At 32.9% G+C, this 14,746-nt stretch overlaps 1 protein-coding gene and 1 pseudogene across 2 annotated transcripts; both read right to left on the reverse strand.

Moving 5' to 3' along the window:
* Positions 1-52: 52 nt before the first annotated feature.
* Positions 53-4,381, reverse strand: LOC148195536 (cyanogenic beta-glucosidase-like). 2 transcript variants are annotated; one of them, XM_088094358.1, is made up of 10 exons: positions 4,133-4,381; positions 3,771-3,853; positions 3,133-3,202; positions 2,981-3,039; positions 2,749-2,824; positions 2,579-2,656; positions 2,403-2,490; positions 2,058-2,313; positions 426-486; positions 53-323 (listed from the first exon to the last, which is right to left on the reverse strand). In XM_088094358.1, exons 2-10 carry the CDS (start codon positions 3,834-3,836, stop codon positions 298-300), a joined length of 780 nt encoding a protein of 259 aa, XP_087950484.1. In that variant the 5' UTR covers positions 3,837-3,853; positions 4,133-4,381; the 3' UTR covers positions 53-297. The 2 variants fall into 2 exon arrangements, with proteins under 2 accessions (XP_087950484.1, XP_087950485.1); XM_088094359.1 differs by having other exon boundaries at positions 416-486.
* A 3,356-nt stretch (positions 4,382-7,737) lies between these two features.
* Positions 7,738-9,591, reverse strand: LOC148195537 (hydroquinone glucosyltransferase pseudogene; annotated as a pseudogene).
* Positions 9,592-14,746: the final 5,155 nt, after the last annotated feature.

Below are 14,746 nucleotides of genomic sequence, written 5' to 3' on the forward strand. Positions count from 1 at the left end.
ATTTTACACCTAAAATCTGAAACGAAAACTTATCTTAGCTTCCTATATAATATATAACGTAATAAATGTAATATATATAACAATATATCAATCATGACTAACATCCCATACAATAAATATATATGCCCTGCATCCACACTATACAAATATATATTAAACAAAATTTTAACCAACTAATACAATAAAATATTTATGTAGCATTTGAATCATATACCTCTCTGTAGTAATAACACTTTGGACTTCAATACTAATTTAGCAACTTGTAATCACAACCAGAACAATTATGTTTGAGCTTTATCATCTTTTGTTATAGCTTTTCCAACCTGCAATGACAAAGAAAAGTTTAATGAAGTTCAATCCAGTATGAAAATTTGAACAAAAAGGTTAGACCATGGTAGTTATTGAGGGTATTAACTAGTAATCACCATTAACTCTCGGAATACCAGCACAGAAAAGCATCCCTACGGTTCTTTCTGCACAGATAGACTGCCAACACAGAAAAGAAGAAGCAGGGCTCAAAAGAAGTCAAATCTTCAAGTCAAATACCAAATATCATGGCAGTTATAAAATGGTGGCACTAAGTTAAGCAAAAAAGGATTGGAAAAAGAACTCAAATACCAAATGCATGTCAGTCACAAAGTCAATATATATTTTACACAAAGTCAATTTAATGGTGAATAATGGAATAGGAGCTGCCTCATTTTCTCCATTTAAAGCTCTCGGTCACAGCATCCTTGGAGAGTAGGAGCTGGCACGGTTTGGTGTAGCTTGTGTTGCGCTGGAAGAAAGGAAGCAGCAGTAGGTGTTTCGGTCATGAGCTGGAAGCAGAGAAGTGCAGATTTAGGAGCTGGATTTTGCTGAAAGCAAAACGGTGATTGAGATTGGAAGAAGGGACGCACGCGGAAATGGGAAACTGATCTTATTTTATTTAGAGAAATGCACAGAGAAGGGCTGCAACCGAAGGAGTACTGCACGGAGCTGGAAGAGAAGCGAAGCAGTGTTAGAATGAAGGGTGTTGAATGATTCGGAGTGTAGGAGAAAGAAGTGTCTCGGCTTGGGAGAAATATTGATATTTTCATGAGTGTTGAGTTGGATGAAAGTAGAAGCACGTTGAGGTGTCACGGATGGTTTGCACTGGAATGTGAACTGGAGCACATTTAATTTTCATTACCTTCGCTGGCAGCAAAGAGCACTTTTGGGAGTGCCCGTGAGGTGGAGCTGGAAATGGAGATTTAATTTGGCTTGTGCATGGTGTGGAGGTGTCAGCAGCTAGCACGGGAGTTGGAATACTTGAACCAACGTGTGTGCGTGTTGGATAATGGTGTGCACGGTGATTGAAGGTGCTGGAAGCAGAATGAAATGTTGATTGAGAGGAGAAGCGGTGTGCACGTGGACGTGTGAGGGGAATAGATGAAGAGAAGATTAGGTGGGAGTTTTAGGTGATGGGACGGGCAGCAGCTGATCCAGCAAAGTGCTTTTATTCCAAAGAGACTCATACGGTGAATTAAGTGTGGAAGAGAAGAAATTTATTTAATTGCTTTGGAGAAAGGCATGGAGCAGTGCTGAATGAAGAGGGCTGGAATGAATGGTGTGCACGGACGCTTGAACCAAGGTGTGCAGTTTGGATGTGCAGCACGGTGATAGTGTTGATTGTGTGGAGCAGGGGTGTTATGGGTGGAAGAGTGGCCCACGACTATTGGATGAATGTCTTTTATTTATCTTTTAGCATGAGATAACTTAGGAGCAGCAAGGAGGCGAGGCAACGTTGGGTGTGTGCAGAGAAGTCACGTCCAGAGGTGCTGCACCGAGAATGATGGGAAGCTATGGCATGATGCATTAAATTTTGACCTTGAAAGAAGTGTGTACACCTTGAAGGAGGCACATGCACGTTTCAAAATATCAGTTTACTACTCCCACTATCCCTTTTCTTATATATATATATATATATATATATATATATATATATATATATATATATATATATATATATATATAGGTAAAGTTCAACAAAATTTGAACTGATGAAAGAAAAGGTTCTTAACAAAGTAATAACAAACCTGGTACTTGGTCTTGTATACACGAACAGCTGCTGCATGAGTAAGAAGTTGGTTGTGTGAAACTATATAGGGCTCTGTACCAGAATCCCCTCCAACGCAATTTGGATTTACCCAACTAGAACAACGTCCTGGTGCCATTGTTCCATTTGCATAGCCATTAATGCTGTAAGTCCATGGCTCGTTCAGTGTAACCCAATGCTTAACTCTATCTCCAAATGCCTTGAAGCAAACGTCAGCATAATCCCGAAAATCCTTGCTGAAGATTGATACAGGTGTTTGATCAACAAAACTAGCTATTGAATTTTCCAAGAGTAAAGTAATTAATACTTTGGAATCAAAACTCACATTATGAGAGGACTTAGGAAGCCACCGTATTCATCTTCTAAAGTTTGGGGAAGATCCCAATGGAAAAGAGTTACCAGTGGTTTTATACCTACAAATGTTCATATTTAATTGTCATATACCACCATTGATAACAGAAAAATGTGATGAGATAAAAGAAATCTGAGTTTGAACCTTACCATTAGCCAATAGTTCGTTGATGACATTGTTGTAGTAGTCAATTCCTTCTTGATTTATACCTCCACTTAACTTTCCATCTGCAATGAATGCATTGTTTGTAAAAATCAACTTTTATATTTTCAAAAGTCAAATTTAATCTAAAATCATCATTGTTCAGCATTTGACTTACTTGGTAGAATCCTGGACCAAGAAATCGAGAATCTGTATGAATCCAAGTTCATATTCTTCATAAATTTAGCATCTTCCTGTAAATTTATGTATAATGTATATGTTATTATATTGCATCAACGATTAAAATAGAATAAACTAAAAACAAACACAATACTCAAGATATAGTAAGAATTAATTTATCATATCTTAAGAATGACTTAATAAATTACTACTTTGAAGAAATCATATACCTTATAACGGTGATATGTGTCTATAGCCACATCTCCATTGCTTTTGTCCAGTATCTTATCTGCAAGTCAATTCACACATTGTAAATTATATAACTCCTTTTAAGATATTAACCAAACCATAGATAAATATATCTGGGAAACAAAATATATACCTAGAAATTTATGGGTGAAAGTATCCCACACACTTGGTCCTCTACCACCTTCTTTTGCACCACCTTCGAACTATATTACATTTTACGATGAAAAGAATTGATTCCCTTCAAGCCATTACAAAAATTTATCCTAATCAAATGATGACTAGATGTAAAAGGAATCTGTCAAATTGATTCAATGACCGGAGCTTTGGAGGCCATTGCGAAAATTTTTATTTTAGTATTACATCTATTCAGTATATAAAACTATAATAATTAAATATATATCTAATTTTTTTTATTTAAATGTAATAATTATATTATTTTATTGTAAAATATAAAAAAGAAAAGGAGGTCTGACGCAAGGGTATCATACTGTTAAATAGGAGAAAACTGAAGCGTGAAAGACAACTGAATGTACATTTGATTCAATCAACACTGGAGCTGTTTTACAACCGAAAGAAAAACTTACTAAATCCCTAATTGATTGGAACTGCTCCTATAAAGTAGTTAGCCACTATCTGCAGAAACTTGAAATAACACAAAATAAAACAGAACAATAATAAAATCTGATAGACCCAGCTTCTAAATTGGTCGTGGTTGGCAAAACTGGAAGTAGGCAATGCTGACTGAAAAATAAATAACAGGCCATAATTTACATTGATGAGACACGTAAAAACCTCCAGAGCTTGTTCTTGGAGGACAACAGATTTATTAGAAAGCATTCAACCCTCTTCTGACTCTGCACATCAGAATAGATATCAGGCAAGCATTTGTTAGAAAAATATAATGCATACTTAACAAGGGGGCAACAAGTTGGGTGCTATGGAATTTCAAGGCACTAACTATATACCAGAAAGAAAAAAAGGGTTTAACACTTTACCATCAGTTTTCATACAATATGGAAAATAGAACCTTATCACGCGAGGAATTGCATAAATCGAAAATGGATGAGAGAAAAAGAGGATTAGGGTTTTTGCAATTCAAAAATTTAGCTCAATGAGAATTAAACATTACTTACCAATTAACCATGGTACCAAGGCCGCACAATGATGGTTCGAATGAGGGAAAATTAGGGTTTCAATGCGCGACCTACGAAAGCTCAACGAAAGAGAACCGAGGCTCCACAGAAGGGGAAGGAGGGCTCGACGAGAGAGAACCACGACCAGAACACTGATTTAGGAACGGTTGAAGCGAAAGAGAAAGAAGAATAGGTTTGGTGGTGGGAGTGCCTCGACCCTTTTTCCAAACAAGAAATGGTTGCAGCGCGAGTGAGAAAAAAAGAAAGGGTTGACGACTTAAAATAACTTAATTTTATTTATTTATTAATTAATTATAAATCCGTATATAAAATCCGTATATAATAAATCCGTATATAATATCTGTATATAACGAATCCGTATATAATATCCGTATGTAACATTTTTATTATATACGGATTTAAATCCGTATATAATAATCCGTATATAAAATGCAATTTTCTTGTAGTGACTATTCACTATCACAAAACCAATAAACTATAACAACCACACAGAAATATAAGTTTAACGGTTTAGAAACACTTATCTTGTTACCACAAGAGATGAAACTCACTTCCTCTTAAGGCCACAAGGGATGAATACCTCCTCTGAATGCTTCACGAAGGATGAATACTTCATTTGCATCTTCACAAAGGATGACAGGCTTAACTCAGAAAGAGCAGCAACACTCAATCACACTCCTAGTGAAAGTTCTTACTTTTGCCAACACCAAATTCTCAAAACCAACACATAAGAGTTACACAAACCCCAAATCACATTTTTTCATAGTTTTTGCTCTTTAGAATGAGAGTCTAAAACCTCTTTATAAAGACCTCACTCAATGGCACCTCCAAAAATTTGTTGTCAGCTTTTTCCGTGTGATAATCGATGATCCACTTATGGTAATCACTTATGCATTTAATGAATGTACAACGATCAAAAACATGCTAAAAAACATCAATGTCTAGTTATGATAATCGATTATGGTAAGTTATAATCGATTATCATACTCTGGTAATCGATTATTCTAGAGCCAAAATTGATTTTTAGCAACCTTTAAAAATCTATCTGTGATAATCGATTATAGCAAAACTTTTTTACTCCAAACGATTTTTAAAGCATAATCATGAAGGTTTTTTTGCAAAGTGAACACTTGAGACTTGATTTGGGCATCATAAAAACTTTTATACTTCGTGATATTGCTAACATATTCAGATGAGGTAAAGAATATATAACTTTAGGCATTGGTAACCAAAGCCTATTCTTTACTTTATCCTTCGGTTCTTTTTTAAATAAAAACTAAAGCCTAATCCTATATTTAAAAAAAAATCAATTTCTTCCCATCCTTACATATTTTTCACTATAGAACTATTGTTCTCCTCATCAACAAACATAGTCACCACTACCTTTTCACACCTCTAAATTGAACAAGAAAGATTAAGAAAATATTTGCATTAGGAAAAACGAATTATGAAACAAAAAGGAAAATTCAATATGAAAGAATGAACCTTTAACCTCTTTCGAAATGGAAAGGAAATGGATGCTCATACTAACAATGCGGTGACACACTTTGCGTTGGCTGTGAAGAAAGGAAAAAAAGAGAGTGAATGAGTGACGACGAAAGTGACAACGTGGTTTGGATTGTCACATAGAAAAGTGTGGTGAAAATATATGAACAATAAATAAACGATATTTTTTTTTATCACTAATAATAAATATATTAAATTACAAAAATTAGATTGTATCAACATACAAATTAATATATACAAATAGACAAATAAATGACAACAATATAACACCCCCTATAACTAAACTTTACATTACAAAAAAGCCATATAATAGACCAATACTATTAACCTATCATGTGCCTAACCCTTTCACATAAAAAACTGTAAGAGTGTATTTGGTGGAGATTTTCTATTTGCTAAAACAAAGATATAAAGAGTTATTATTGGTAACACTTAGATGAAATCTTAGCCCTTAAAATTCTACAGTACAACATTTATGGAAAACATAATTGAACACATACATACACAAAAATACTTAGCTAATTGGTTCTCTATGAACAAAAGTTACTTCAAGTTTAAGCTAGATTAACCAATTGGCATCCTACAAAATGCATTGATTATGCTTACCAACATGTCTATTTGAAAAATAGAGTTTGACATGTTGGCTTTAGAGTCACGTCAATTTTAAACACGTGATTGAAAAATACGTTTTGAATACTTATTTATTTATCATCTAGACCAAGTTTTAATTTACGTCAAAATAAACATTTCTTTAAGATATATTTTTTCATTTTTAACCATAAATCACTTTGTATGTCAAAATAAACATTTCTTTAAGTAAAGTCCTACTACAAAATCACATTTTTTTCATATACATGTCACTATCTTACAACTAAAAAAATAAATGTGCGACAATTTTATCACTAATTTACTTCTCATCTCTGACCTCTTTATTAATTATAATTTTCTATGTAAAGGATTGAGTTATTGATAATACTTTCATTTTCCAAGATAGTTCATACAATAACGTCCTATTGGTTCGTTCCATTTCTTTTCTTTAGTTTCAAAAAAATAGTAAGAGTTTGAATCGTGATTAGAAAACTCAAATAAAACTCAGGATTATTCTCATGTTTTCCTATAAAAATTTACCTGAGTTAAACTAGTGTGACACTTTTTGTTTTTATGAAATATGAGTAATAAAATTTTAGAACCAAGGGTAAGAAATTAACATAATTTTTCAAAAGAAGTGTAAATTGATGCTTTAGTTATCTCCATATTCCATTCCCATTAATGAGTAATTTTTCGAACTTTGCAACTCAACCTCTGACATTAAAATCGTCGTTGACAAAGTCCTTTAGGTTCAATTCTTGTGGTCCTCTTCTTTCCTAGTCACGTGATACATTTAATTGTATTTCGTGGAAGCATTTAATTGTATCTCATGGAAGCAATTAATTAATGTAATACTTTTTTTATTACTATTATCTTGATACAAAATTCGATATCCACAAAGTCAAAAAAATAATATTCAATATGGTTTAAGATTTTAATTGTTAAATAATTTCTTATACTTTTACGTTTAATATGATTTATTTAAAGTTGAACTTCAGTTTGCACAAAACGATTCAATGTGATTTTTAGTATTTAAAGTTTGGTAGATGAACCGAAAAAGTAAATTTATTGATAATAATTAAAATAACTTTAACATGAGGCTTGATTCTAATTTTAATTTTTCATATTTTAAAAAGGCATACGATCAAGTTTGAAGTTTATAGTAAACTTAGATATTTTTAATTGAATTTCTATTAAACTTTTTGACCTGTTAAAGTACTAAAGTTTTTATATTTTTTAATTGGATCATTATATTTTAATTTGTTCATTAATTGAGTAACTTATATTATTGTATCATCTTCCTTATATGTTTTTATTAAGAAATGTGATATTTTATAAATAGTATTAAATGATATTGTAATGTAAAAACTATGAGTAACTTTTATTATTTTCATAAAAAAAAAAGTGTTGGATAAATGGTTTATCAATGGTGAAGTAAACATTACTATGACAAAAGCTATATTAAAATATGTCATAAAAATTAGATGAAATGAATAGAACTTTATATGATATATAGTATCGTGTTTTATTTGATTTCATCTGATCTCTTTAAAAGCAGTACTCAAAATAATGCATAAACTCAACCCAATCAAACAAACCTCAATGATTAACATGGAATAATAAAACAAAAAACAGGTAGAACTACTTTCTCAGGAGATTTCTCCACGTTTATTCTTCTACAGTGATTTTCCCAAAAGTTTCCACTTGTTTGCCAAATTTGCTATAGTCCTTGTAGAGGACCCATCTCCCATCATTGCGCAGTTAGCAAGCTTCTTGAGTTCCTTGACTTTCCTACGGATTTCTTCACCCTCCAAACCCTCCATCACAGCCTTTATGAGCTTAACAATCTCCTCCTTCACCACCACACCATTGATCCCACTAGGGTTCTTCATCTTTGGCCTCAAAGCAACTTTCAATCCATCACTCACCAAAGCTGCATTGCTTCTTTGTTCGGCAAACAAAGGCCACGCTATCATTGGCACTCCATGCACAACACTCTCCAAAACTGAGTTCCAACCACAATGACTCAAAAATGCACCGATTGACCTGTGTCCAAGCACTTCCACTTGTGGGGCCCACCCACACATGACCAAACCCTGCTCCTTGGTTCTCTCTAGGAACCCCTTTGGCAAAAAATGCAAAGGATCATCATCCACTAAACCCCCCTCACTGAAATAAGTAGCACTTGCCCTATCGTTTGGTGCTCTCAGGTTGACCCACAGAAACTTCTGCTTACTCAGCTCCAACCCTAATGCCAGTTCGTCGATCTGCTCTTGGGAAAGTGTGCCACCACTCCCAAAAGACACGTAAAGAACTGAATTAGGTTCTTGTTTATCCAACCACAATAAACACTCACACCTACTTTTTGAACCACTTGGACCACTTTGTGTGATGGGGCCAACTGAATACACAGGAGGGTAATCACCACCGTTACCATGTTGTGATATTGCTTTTGTTGCTTCTTCTTCAAATTCCGTGAAGCTGTTCACCAATATACCATCATGACCATTAAGGTATCTTTGGCATCGTTGAAGGAAAAGCTTGTATGCCAAACTTCCTCTATCTTGCATGCTGTCAGGAAGATCTCTGCCAGAGATAGGGATGCAACCAGGAAGGTGTATCAAACCGGGGTGATCCTTGTACTCACACGAAACCTCTTCGTCGAGGTTTTGAGAATGAAAGCAAACGGACAGCACCATGGTGGAGCAAGGGAAGTATATGTAGGACAAGATGTGGAGTTCCTTACCAAACTCCAGAGCCTCCGGGGCCATGGCATCGGCAACGAGAACAGAAATATCGGTGGTTTTGGAGAGTGAAACTAGGGTTTCTCTGACGGAGGACATGGCTCGAGAGGCGGAGAGCTGAGTCTGGACTTCGACGGAGACGCCATTGTTGTTCAGGTCATGGAAGTTGACGGAGGGGAGGAAGATGCAGTGAATGTTGTGAGGGAGGGAATCGAAGAAGAAGGAGTGCTTTGAAGGTGAAGAAGAGAGTGTGGGAATGATGCATGTAACGTGGAAGGTGTCGGCGTGGAGATGGAGGAGTCGTTTTGCGAACTCGAGGATTGAAACTTGGTGGCTGAAAGCAGGGACTGAGACAAGGGCTATGTGGGTTGTTGTTCTTGGTGATGACTCCATGGGAAGAGCTTGGGGAGAAGGTGGAAAAACCAGAGAAAGAGGTTTTGAGGAACAGAGACAGAAGAAGATGACAATGGAGACAACAACAGAAATTAACGTATGACTTTGTAGACTGTTTGATTTCATGAGGGGTGGTTGGTTGCTTTTATAATTCATTATTATGCTATTATTTACGTTAAACACGTGTAGATACTGTATCAGAAATCTCTCTGAAATCAGTGTGTTGACAGTTCTCACTGAAAGCGGTAGGTCGATAAAGAAAGAAAAAGTAAAAAAAAAAAAAGTAAGGAAAAGTAATGAGAAATAAATCTAAAAAAAATTGTGTGTGAAAGTATTATTTTTCATATTTATATATTTTTTATTAAAAAAATTAATGGTTATGTTTTATTTTCTGTAAAAAGATTAGTTTTTTCATATTTTAAATGTACCTAACTAAACTTCTCTTTTACTTTTATATAAAAGATAAATTCAATTTAGTTTACGCATATTATTTTTAGTTAAAATTGTTATAAAAAATAACTTTTTGTATTTTTTTAAGAAAAGAAAGAAAGTGAAAAGTATTAAAAGATATTGTGAAAATCAATGTAAAAATTTTGTGTGTATTAAAAATATTATTATTATGTGTATGAAATTGTGATGCAGTTAATATTCTGAGTCGTAACCGACAAGCACGTGTTGAATTAATATGGTGGCAAGAATTGAGAGTGTTAACTTACCAAATAAAGAGTTAAAGTCCAGAAGACATAAAAGGAAGGAAATAGAAAGAGGAAGTGAGCCAAGGCATGTGGCGCGTGTTGGTGTGAGTTTGATGGGAAAAGCAGTAAAAAGGAAAAACTAATTAAATTTAATTAAATTTTAAAATTTAACATGGGGGAAGTATATATGTAAAGAGTGGAGAAGTTTAAGGATAAAATTTATCCTCGTTGAATAAAAGTGACTAAATACATTATTTTCTAAATCAGAGGAAACAAACAAAACCAAAATTTTAAACATAATTATTATAGATAAGAAAAAAAATCTTAGGCATACCATGAATCTAGACCTGATCATCCAGATACATGTATGAATTGAGTTATGACGGGTCATGCACTTGTGATTACTTCTATTGTTTTGCAGAACTATTGTGTTTCACCCTACCACACACACAATATTAGTTTGTTTGCGTCTTAGGCCAAGATGGAGCACCTAGACTACGATCTCTGCTACTCTCACCACATGCATCGCCCCTCTCTAATTGAGAATGAATTATCATTAGAATGTCATGATAACTCCCAAGATTAAGCTTCTTACATTCATACATACAATACTTGAAGCAACCTTTTAGAAATTCACCTTAGAAACTCTTCTTTAACCAAACCTTGATACATACATAACATCATACACAAACCTTCATAACATTCCATATAATATACCAAACACACCTTAAAGCATTAATATAGTTACCATTCACAAGAACATAAAAGAAAAGAACACAAAACTCACAAAATGAACAGGGCCCCTAGCGCTAGAACCTTGGCGCTCAGCGCCAGACTTGTAGTAGGCTAGTGGCGCTTACAAACTATCCGCTCAGTGTCCTAAGTCAGACAACTCTCTAACTTTGTGGCGCTCAACACCCCAAAGTGTCACTTAGCGTCAAGGAGCCCAAGGACTCTCCCAATTAACTCAAAATAAGACCCTAAACCTTCATTTTCATCACATACTCTATACTTTAGATTTTGACTAGTTAAAACCTCTAAAAATGGATATAAAATTGTACAAAACTTAACCTATCAACTACTAACCAATTCTACATTAGACTTTTCTTAACTCAAGGCCTAAACAAGTTTTAAATGACTATAAAACATACCCCAAAACTCAGTTTCTACCAATTGACCATTTTCTACACTTTTCACCTATCAGAATCTCTTTTTTAACTAAGACCAACCTAGAATTCAACTTATTTTCCATTTCTTAATGCCATAATAGTTTTCTACCTAATCATACTCCAAAATAACTCTTTCAAACACCTTAACTAATTTCAAATCACAAGCATAAATGCAATACCCATCAGATTTCAATAAACAAGCATGTTAACAATATATCAATACAAAATACAATAATTCATCATACCAACTTCACATTTCAGAACATTTCAAACACACAAAGTTAATCAGATTATCTACAACATCTAAAGTACTAATTAGTTTCTCTTACCTCGTTGGAAAGCTTATACAGCTCTAAAAGAACAATTACCCCTACCTTAGCTCAGACGACTATATATGTATTTATAAACCATAGAATTATGATCAGGATATGTCTTTAACCATTGATAAACAAATAATTAGGAAAAAAGAGTTAACGACACATGCATGAAATTCTCTTTGCATGTGTCTTAAACTGAAAACTAAAGGAAAAGAAGCAAAATTTGGCTTACTCTATATAGAAAACTTATCGGTTGAAAGTGAAATTCACTATCATGATCTTTTAGGAACCTCCTGATAGTCAAACAAATACCTCAAGAGTTAAAATTCTTAGAACTCAAAGAATAAGTTTTAGAGAGATTATGAGTGTTTTACAAAATAAGACCTATTTATGAAATTCTTTATATTATTGAATTATTTTAACATTAAAATATTCAGTCTCATTATTTTAAAACAACTATAATACTTTATTTTATAACTTCTTATCATAATTTATCTTAATTATATTTATCACTTCATAATAAATTATAATATTTTAAAGAGTATACTATCTAAGCAACTCGATGGACGCCAAAATGTTTCGGTGTTGAAAGGGGCAGATGGTCGGTCGTCCTTCCTTGCTCTACTCTATACCTCGATCGTCCAATCCACTTCAAGAACGTAATCCACATGATCGGTTATTGCCTGCAGAAGACACTCCGATGCTCAAGTCATATATGTTTCTCAAAGAGGTCTCAATTTGATTTAGAGTAAAAAATGTCTTTACCTCGACATTAATCATATATTCATAGGGCTTATAAGAATCAAACTTATTAATTAACCATTAATATTGTATATTCATAGTTGATATGACAATCAAATCATTAATATCATATATTCATATTTGATATGACAATAAAACCATTAATTAACTATTAATATCTGCTAATATACCTGTTAGCTACCCATAAATGATCGTGACACTATTAATTAGTCTTTAATTATCTAAAGCGGCTGCCTCGACCGATAGACTACCCTTATCGATAATGTCGACCGATATATTTCATATAGTACACATAACAAATAACAGTAAACAAAATATTACTGTGTAAGAAAAATTGTTTGAAACAAGTAGCGTCTAGTAAAGAAGCATCCTATAACGTCTGAAGAAAAAAGCTAAAGTAATGTTTTCTAGAACAAACTGATTAAATGAATTAGAAAATCATATACAATGTTTAAGAATAAGTGCCACTCATTGAAATCTCTTAACATATTATATGAGCAAAATAAGCTAGCTTCTTATGGAAACAAAAGTCTGGCTCTTATATAACACTAAGATTAAAAGAAATATTTTCATTTAAAAATAGTGTTATATAAAGCAAAACCTTCTATAAAAAATATCATATGATAAGTGACCACTAAACGATTTAGCATTAAAAAAGCCTCTTATGTTTACACCATCTGTTGAATGAGTGTGATCTCGATGATGGTATGGTATACTGATGACCTTATGTTTGGATGATTTGTATGTCTTTGATGTGCATTGTGATTGTACTTACAACCATTATATTTCTTAAAAGTTGCAACCTATGAAGATTAAAAGTATAAAAAACTTTAAGTAAAACTTGGTTGGTATGTAAAATCTATTTTGATTGATGAAAGATGTTGTTTCAAGAATATTGTAAATGATGATTAATGGTTAGAGCGAGATGAGAATTATCTAAAGTTAGATAAGACCCTTAATTTGCACTAAAATAAGTTTTTGTTACATCACCGTTGGGTATTAAGTAAGAACCACCGGGCACCACTTTTAAAATTTGCAAACAAATGTGTTCCAAGGGTTTCACTGCTGGGTGGTGCCTAGTTGCCACCGGACGACGCTTGAGTTCTGACAGGTGTTGGCAAGGTAGTGAACCCCTGACTTTGTGGCACTGGGGATAGTTACCTAACGCTAAATGATAACTCTATGAGACTTTTTCATAGTATAAGTGATTTATAATTTTATAAATTGTTTTCTTAGCTGCCACAAATTATATTTATAATTCTATTGAGTTATGTTTGATAATGTAGGATTATTTATGAAAAATTTAGTGTGTTTTAGTTGTCAAATTAGTTATTTCCAAGAGAAATGCTAATCTAGGGTGAGTCCAAGTGTATTGAAGGAACTTTGAGGATGTGAGACTATCTTGAATCAACTGGTATCTCACTCAAATAAAGTCAAATATTTAGGTAGTGTGAGTCGAAGATGCTCCACATGGTAGACAAATATAATATGAGTATCATACTTATGGAGTTAATGGGATTAACCCTATCATGCTTTGGTTGGAAAATTTGATTTTGAGTGTTGGAACATCACTAGAGGATTTTGAAGTAAGAATGACAGGTGCAATTTACTACACTAGTCTTTAAGAAGTAACATATAAATGTATTCCTTTATTTGAGCCGTGTTATAAAATTGTGATTAAAGTTTTAGATTAGAGTCATATGGGTAAATGTTACACCGTTAATGTTAATGAATGTCAATCATTTGAGTTTTAGTTTGATTTTAGTTTGATTTTTATAGGAAATGCTTGTTGAATAAGTGATTGAGTGATGAGAGCAAAGGGAAAGTCTATATTAAGAATTGATTGTATAACAAAAATTTATTTCCATAATCTTTATGATATGTAATTATTGCTCCTAAATTATATTAGTTTTTCATTTTTTTTTTGTGTTTGTTTGAGTTTTTCTCTGCAAGGAATAGATGGTAATGTTAGTATAAGAAGTGTGAATGGTCAACGAAGGCTTGAAGTAGTGGTAGAGTAAATAATGAAGTTTGTTTTCATCTTTAAAGTAGTTTTTGGTTCTTTTGGAAATATATTTCTTTTAAATACAATGTAATGATATATATATTATATATATATATATATATATATATATGTGTGTGTGTGTATTTTTTAAGATTTGGATGATTTTAAGCAATAATTTGTAGAAATTTTGGAATGTTACAGTGAATGGTGTTAAAAAAAATCTAATATTAAATTGATTCCACATTTTTATTCTTAAGTAAGGTATTTTTTTAATTGTAAATTGATTTTACATATTGTAATTATTAATTATTGAATAATAACTGTATTGTTTAAAGACAATTTAGTTTAAAAGATGAATATAAGTTTGATTTTACTTTTTATCGATCAACTTTGGTATATTTGTAAATTTGGTTT

Source organism: Vigna umbellata, chromosome 7, assembly GCF_029865625.1.
Source record: "Vigna umbellata cultivar VRB3 chromosome 7, Vumbellata_1.0, whole genome shotgun sequence".
Classification (NCBI taxonomy): Eukaryota; Viridiplantae; Streptophyta; class Magnoliopsida; order Fabales; family Fabaceae; genus Vigna; species Vigna umbellata.

Bases quoted from the DNA above. Each gene is read 5' to 3' on its own strand.
- LOC148195536 (XM_088094358.1), bottom strand. From the start codon at position 3,836: ATGCTTTCTAATAAATCTGTTGTCCTCCAAGAACAAGCTCTGGAGGTT. The intron at 2,491-2,578 runs GTAAGGTTCAAA...GAACATTTGTAG, and splicing joins CAACGAACTATTGGCTAATG to GTATAAAACCACTGGTAACT. The intron at 487-2,057 runs GTTTGTTATTAC...CTGTGTTGGCAG, and splicing joins TATACAAGACCAAGTACCAG to TCTATCTGTGCAGAAAGAAC.